This window comes from Natrix helvetica (assembly GCF_964273705.1).
Source record: "Natrix helvetica genome assembly, chromosome: 1".
NCBI lineage: Eukaryota > Metazoa > Chordata > Lepidosauria > Squamata > Natricidae > Natrix > Natrix helvetica.
The window spans coordinates 4684292-4691090 of NC_138548.1; the positions used below are offsets into that span (position 1 = coordinate 4684292).

The following is a 6799-nucleotide window of genomic DNA, read 5'->3' on the forward strand; positions in this document are numbered from 1 at the left end:
ACAACCAAAGACGTACATCTCTCTCTCTCTCTCTCTCTCTCTCTCTCTCTCTCTCTCTCTCTATCTCTCTCTCTCTCTCTCTCTATCTCTCTCTCTCTCTATCTATCTATCTATCTATCTATCTATCTATCTATCTATCTATATATATATATATATATATATATGTTTGTTTTAGTAGATTTTCACGGGTGTAGGTATGCTGGTTTTGTTATATTCGGGTCTTTTCCCGTGTAAGATTGAGATTGTCTTTGCAACGTTTCGGCAACATCTCACCTGCCATCTTCAAGCTTGGGCTTAAAATGGGAACGGAGCTGCCGCCCCTCCCACCAAGATTTACAGAAAGACGGCAGCTCCGTTCCTATTTTAATCCCAAGCTTGAAGATGGCAGGTGAGATCTTGCCGAAACGTTGCAAAGACAATCTCAATCGTACACGGGAAAAGACCCGAATACAACAAAACAAGCATGCATATATATATACACACACACACACACACACACACACACACACACACACACACATCACAGAAAACCATCCAGGCAGAAACCCATATTTTTATTTTTAATGTTGCCTTTTTATATTTGTGTTGTATTTGTGCTGATAAAATAAAGGGAGACTAGTATAGATCCATTTCGAGCTATTTAGCTCTCATCAGCTAGCCATACCCTTACTGGGATTCGAACCTGGGCTGTATTATACACTAGGCAAGAGTTTTAGCCACTATGCCACAGGCTTCTCCTCCTTTAGCAGCTGAGCCAGGGAAATAAGTATGTGTTTGTGTTACAACCCCTGGTATGACCCAATATGGGAGGGAGCTCACTCCTCCCTCTTTCTGTCCTTTCGGCTCATCACAGAAATGGATGAGTTTTCTGGATGGTTTTCTGTGATGAGCCGAAAGGACAGAAAGAGGGAGGAGTGAGCTCCCTCCCATATTGGGTCATACCAGGGGTTGTAACACAAACACATACTTATTTCCCTGGCTCAGCTGATAAAGGAGGAGAAGCCTGTGGCATAGTGGCTAAAACTCTTGCCTAGTGTATAATACAGCCCAGGTTCGAATCCCAGTAAGGGTATGGCTAGCTGATGAGAGCTAAATAGCTCGAAATGGATCTATACTAGTCTCCCTTTATTTTATCAGCACAAATACAACACACACACACACACACACACACACACACACACACATATATATATATATATATATATATATATATTCTTTAAAACATCTGGTTATGAAGCGCCTACTACTTTTGAAGACAACCTGTTCCACTGGTTAATTGTTCTGATCCTTAGGAAGATTCTCCTTAATTTCAGGTTGCTTTTCTCCTTGTTTTGTTTCCATCCATTGTTTCTTGCCCTGCCCTCTGGTGCTTTGGAAAACAAATTGACCCCCTCCTCTTTGTGGCAACTCCTCTCATATTGTAATACTTCTATCATGTCCCCCTTAGTCCTTCTTTTCTCTAGACTGGCCAAACCTAAATCCTGCAACTGTTCTTCATATGTTTTAGTCTCCATGTCTTTAATCATCTTAGTTGCTCCTCTCCAAACTTTTTCCAAAGTCTCAACATCTTTTTTTGTAATGTGGTGACCAAAACTGTATGCAGCATTCCAAGAATGACAGCAGCTGAGATAAACACCAATATTTGGAATTTTGCATGAAAAGTTTTGTAAGAATTATTCTATTGGAATTGGGTGAAGAAACCATGATGCAAACACCCCATAATAGAATATTTTTGCAATGGGGGTCACTCTCTCATGCCCCATGATACATTCCTGTGATTTGACACGGCTCCTGATGTCCAGATTCACAGGCTTGCAATTATCTCCTAAACTGATGGTCACCATGGAATGCTAGAAGCCATAGTTTCTCATTTCCAATCACCCCAGTTGCTAAGGATCTATTTTTTCTTTCAGCTTCTTCCCTATTTGAAGAATGTCCGATTCAATGACAGCTTTGGAAATGAAGTCACAATCTCAGAAAATGGGCTCGGAACAGCTCAGTATGATCTTCTCAACTGGCTTTTCCTCCGCAATCAGTCTTTTGTCCCCGTGAAAGTCGGACAAAAAAATCCCAGGCTTCCCTCAGGCCAGGATTTTACCATCAACTCTGGTGCAATCACCTGGGCCAGAAAGGTAGGCTAGAAGGAAATGCTATGACTCCAGGAAATGATACATTCTTTCCCAGCAATGCAGAATTTTCTTGTCATTGGGGGAAAAAAAGATGAATTGAACCAGAAAAATTGACATAGTGAAAGCTCTTTTCATGAAATGGATTCAAGTCTGATTTGTCCCACGGCCAAGGAGGGTTGGGATTAGGAAAAAATAGCACTAGCACTTATATACTGCTTCACGGTGCTTTCCAGCCCTCTCTGAGCGGTTTAAGAGTCAGCCTATTGCCCCCAACAATCGGGGTTCTCATCTTACTGACATCGGAAGGATGGAAGGCTGAGTCAACCTGGAGCCAGTCAGAATTGAACTCCTGGCAGTGGGTAGGGTCACCATAGATACTGCATTCCAACCACTATGGCAGCACAGCCCTCCCTCCCTCCCTCCCTCTTTCCTTCCTTCCTTCCTTCCTTCCTTCCTTCCTTCCTTCCTTCCTTCCTTCCTTCCTTCCTTCCCACTTAGCACTTAAACTCATATACCACTTCACAGTGCTTTACAGCCCTCTCTGAGTGGTTTACAGAGTCAGCCTATTGCCCCCAACAATCTGGGTATTTCTTTTCCTGTCTTTGGAAGGACAGTTGGTAAGGATCGAGCTGCTGGCACTTTGCAGAATCAGAATGCATTCTAGCCACTGAGCCACCATGGCCATTTCTTTCTTTCTCCCTTCATTCCCCCCTCCCTCCCTCTCTCCCTCCCTGCCTTCCTTTCCTTCGCACTTAGATTTATATACTGCTTCATGGTGCTTTACAGTCCTCTCTAAGCAGTTTGGCCTCTTGCCCCCAACAATTTAGGTCCTCCTTTTACCAGCCTCAGAAGGATGGAAGGCTGAGTCAACAATGAGCCAGTCAGGATCAAACTCCTGGCAGTGGAATGCAGAGTTTCCCTATAGTAGCGCATTCTAATAACTGTGGCACCATGGCTCTATCTTAGTTGAAACCCTCTTGAATCCTGGTTGAAATGCAGGGTATAATTCGAGAAGGCAACAGAGAAACTCCCTGGATCATTCCTGTTTGGTTGCAGCATTATGATTCTTTCTTTTAGAAAAAGCTGCAGCTCAAAGGGAGATTATGCTCTACCACTTCCAGCTGACCTTCACCATCTTCTTCCTCCCACTGCTGAGGATGCACACACCTGGCCTGCCTAAGTCGCTCATGGTGGTTCATTCAGGAGACCTTGGGAATAAGGACTTGGGTAGCTGCCTTGTGAAGGGCTCATCCTGACATGCCTCATCCATAGCAGGAGGCAAAATATGGTGAAAGTCAGCAGAGGTGATGGAGTCCTGGATGACAGCAAGTGAAATGCAGGGCTGTAACTGGGCCTACGTACCATGCTTCTGGGCTGGGATAGCTGAGCTTTTATGCTGTAATGTTTGAACATCTGGATGCATTATGGCTCTGCTGTGGCTCAGGAGTCTCTTGGCACACCGTGGCAATGACAGTGCTTTCCCAGATGCATGGCACAAGATGACACTTCTTTATTACATTAGAAAGCCCAGCATATGGCAGGAAAGACATAATCATTTGCCAAGGAGAACAGGAAGGAAGGTCCGTTGTAGCATTAGAACAATGAATCAGTGGAACAAGTTGCAGCCAGGAGTTGTGAATGCTCCAACACTGGAAGTTTTTAAGAAGAGATTGGAGAACCAGGGTTTTCTGCCTAAGCAGGGGGTTGGACTCCAAGGTCCCTTCTAACGCTGTTATTTTCTTATTTCGGAAATTGAATGATGCATGATCATTGAATGGACCATCTCAAGCATTTCTCTTTTCTGTCTTAGAAGGTGCCCTTTGCCAGGTGTGGCAAGAAGAGGTGCTGGGCAGGAGAGAAAAAAAGTGTTCCAGAAGGCAAGGAGGTTTGCTGCTACCAATGTGTCCCCTGTCCAGAAGGGACCATTTCTAATCAGACAGGTAGAGTGTACATCAAATGTAGATCTTCCAGGATCAAGGAATAAACCCAAATATGAAGGGATTCTTGGTCATGCGTGGTAGGTATAACCTGCTTCACAACACGGATGGAAATCATTGTGAACCCCTGTCTAATTCTCCATATCTGAGGAATGATAGGCAGAACTGCTCTCCTGACTCAATTTCACACAGGGTGAACTCAAGGCAGACATTTTTCTGATTTCTTGCTTGTTTCCCATCCTCCTGTCACATACCGGGGGTGGGGGGATGACTCTTGATCACTTTTCTGAATGAATGACACAAAGTGGTGGTTGAGTATTCAAATGTTGTTGTAAGGACCCCCCTCAGCTAGTCCCTCAGGAAAGCAAGGCTCTTGAATCCATTAAGTTGAATGAAAAGAAATTTTACTGAGAGAAAGTGATTGCACAAAAGCAAGGCAAGATCTGAAAAATCCCACACAAAGCACACAGCATTCATTCGTTTCCCCAAACCCAGCCCCCTGACCAGTCCACTGGCAGCCAATGTGATGTCGCAAGATTGTTACGGAAAGTCTGAGATGTTAGGCAGATAATGGCTCACTCTTAGGGCATGACTGCCTTGAAGTCAGGCTGTAAACTGTAATGAGTCACAGTGGGGCAGTGGTTAGAGTGCAGTACTACAGGCTACTTCTGCTGCCTGCCGGCTGCCTGCAATTTGACAGTTTGAACTCACCAGGCTCCAGGTTGACTCAGCCTTCCATCCTTCCAAGGTGGGTAAAATGAGGACCCAGATTGTTCGGGACCAGAGGCTGACTCTGTAAACTGCTTAGAGGGGGCTGTAAAGTACTGTAAAGCAGTATATAAATCTAAGTGCTATTGCTAACCGGCTGGGAGGGGATCTGCTCCATCTCCAAAGACAGTCCCCCTCCCTAATTCCCAAACAATTACAGTCAAAGAAAAGCAAAAGAATGTGAAAAGGCCAACAAGCTTCCTCTCCCCCTCTTCCAGCAGAAGGGCAGGACACAATGGTGAACCTGACAGTTGTGTTACTTGTCATGTGCTGCTTCTATCAGGACTATCAGTCTCCTTGGAAACATTCAGGCCTTTCAGATCTCTCTCTTTCTCTTTCTCTCTCTCCCTCCCTCCCTCCCCCCCTCTCTCTCTGTTGCACATATTTGCACCTACTGATGATCTTATAATGCACCAAATGAGTAAGTAATCAACAAAAAGTAGGAGTCCAGACTGAGAGGTCAATCTTCTTCAACTTCCACAATAAAGGGGAAAGAATGTGCCAATCTGACAAAAAAGCCAAAATAACAGTGGAAGTGCCCAGATATTGGAGTGGGAGAAATGACAATCTCTGACAAATGCTGCCCAGGCTTATTTTGAACCAGGAAGCTTTGCCCTTTTCAGGGACACAAGTTGATCAGGGGTCCTTCCACCACTTTCCTTTTGAGTTGGCCTCTGTAGATGGGAGTCCCACCTGAGACCCTAAGTGGGAAGGATAAAACTCACTGTGGATGCCCATGAAATACTAGAACAAAGACTCTTCATTTCAGATGCAGCTCGCTGTGACCCCTGCCCAGAAGACCAATATCCCAACAAGGACAAGGACCAATGCATTGCCAAGAAGATCCACTTCCTCTCCTATCATGAGACCCTGGGATACACTTTAACTTCTCTGGCTCTCTTCCTTTCTCTGATCACATTAGCTGTTTTGGCAATTTTCCTTAAGCAACGCGATACACCGATTGTCAAGGCCAACAACAGAGATCTCTCCTACATCCTCCTGGTCTCCCTCCTGCTCTGCTTCCTCTGCTCCTTCCTCTTCATTGGTCGGCCCATGAAGGTCCTCTGTCTCTTCCGGCAAACTGCCTTTGCCATTCTCTTTTCCCTTGCAGTTTCCTCTGTGTTGGCAAAAACTGTCATGGTGGTTCTGGCCTTCATGGCTACCAAACCAGGGAACAAGGCAAGGAAACTCTTAGGAAAACCACTGACCAACTCCATTGTCTTAGTCTGTCCTATGATCCAAGCAATTCTTTGTGTCACCTGGCTGATAACCTCTCCCCCATTTCCTAACTTGGACTTCCACTCCTTGGTAGGAGAGGCCATCTTAGAATGTAATGAAGGCTCAGCTTCAATGTTTTACACTGTCCTCACCTACCTGGGTTTCCTAGCCCTTGTGAGTTTCACAGTGGCCTTTCTGGCAAGGAAATTGCCCGATAGCTTTAACGAAGCAAAGTTCATAACTTTCAGTATGCTGGTCTTTTGCAGTGTCTGGATCAGCTTCCTCCCCACCTACCTGAGCACCAAAGGAAAGACCATGGTGGCCGTGGAGGTCTTCTCTATCTTAGCCTCTGGGGCTGGTCTCTTGGCTTGCATCTTTTTCCCAAAATGCTTCATTATGCTACTGAGGCCCCATCTTAACTGTAGGGAAAATATGATAAGGAACAAAAGTGTCTGATGCACGCAAGGGAGAGATTTAAATTTATCTTTAAGGCACATTAACTCACATCCTGTGAGTTTTCTAAAACATGGTGACCATGAAACAGGAACATGTCCATTAAATAATGCCTTATCAATTGCTATAACTGGTTACAAAAAGAGTTGCTTGTTTGAGGTGCACAGATATAGAGATTGAATGAATAAGTAAATGAATAAATAAACAAATAAACCTCCTATCAACAGCAACAATGCAGGCATTCTTATCCTATGCCTTCCAGTTGTCTATGTCTGGGCCCAGTTCCCTATGTGG

General features: G+C 44.7%; 1 protein-coding gene across 1 annotated transcript in view; it reads left to right on the forward strand.

Moving 5' to 3' along the window:
- The window catches only part of LOC309383811 (vomeronasal type-2 receptor 26-like), a gene marked incomplete at both ends in the record, with an annotated part of 30954 nt that extends 24446 nt beyond the window's left edge, over window positions 1–6508 (forward strand). The window contains one exon of the mRNA XM_081936746.1: window positions 5604–6508. Within this exon, the coding sequence (XP_081792872.1) occupies window positions 5604–6508 (905 nt within the window). The remainder of the gene's footprint in view (window positions 1–5603) is intronic.
- Between the last annotated feature and the right edge of the window lie 291 nt (window positions 6509–6799).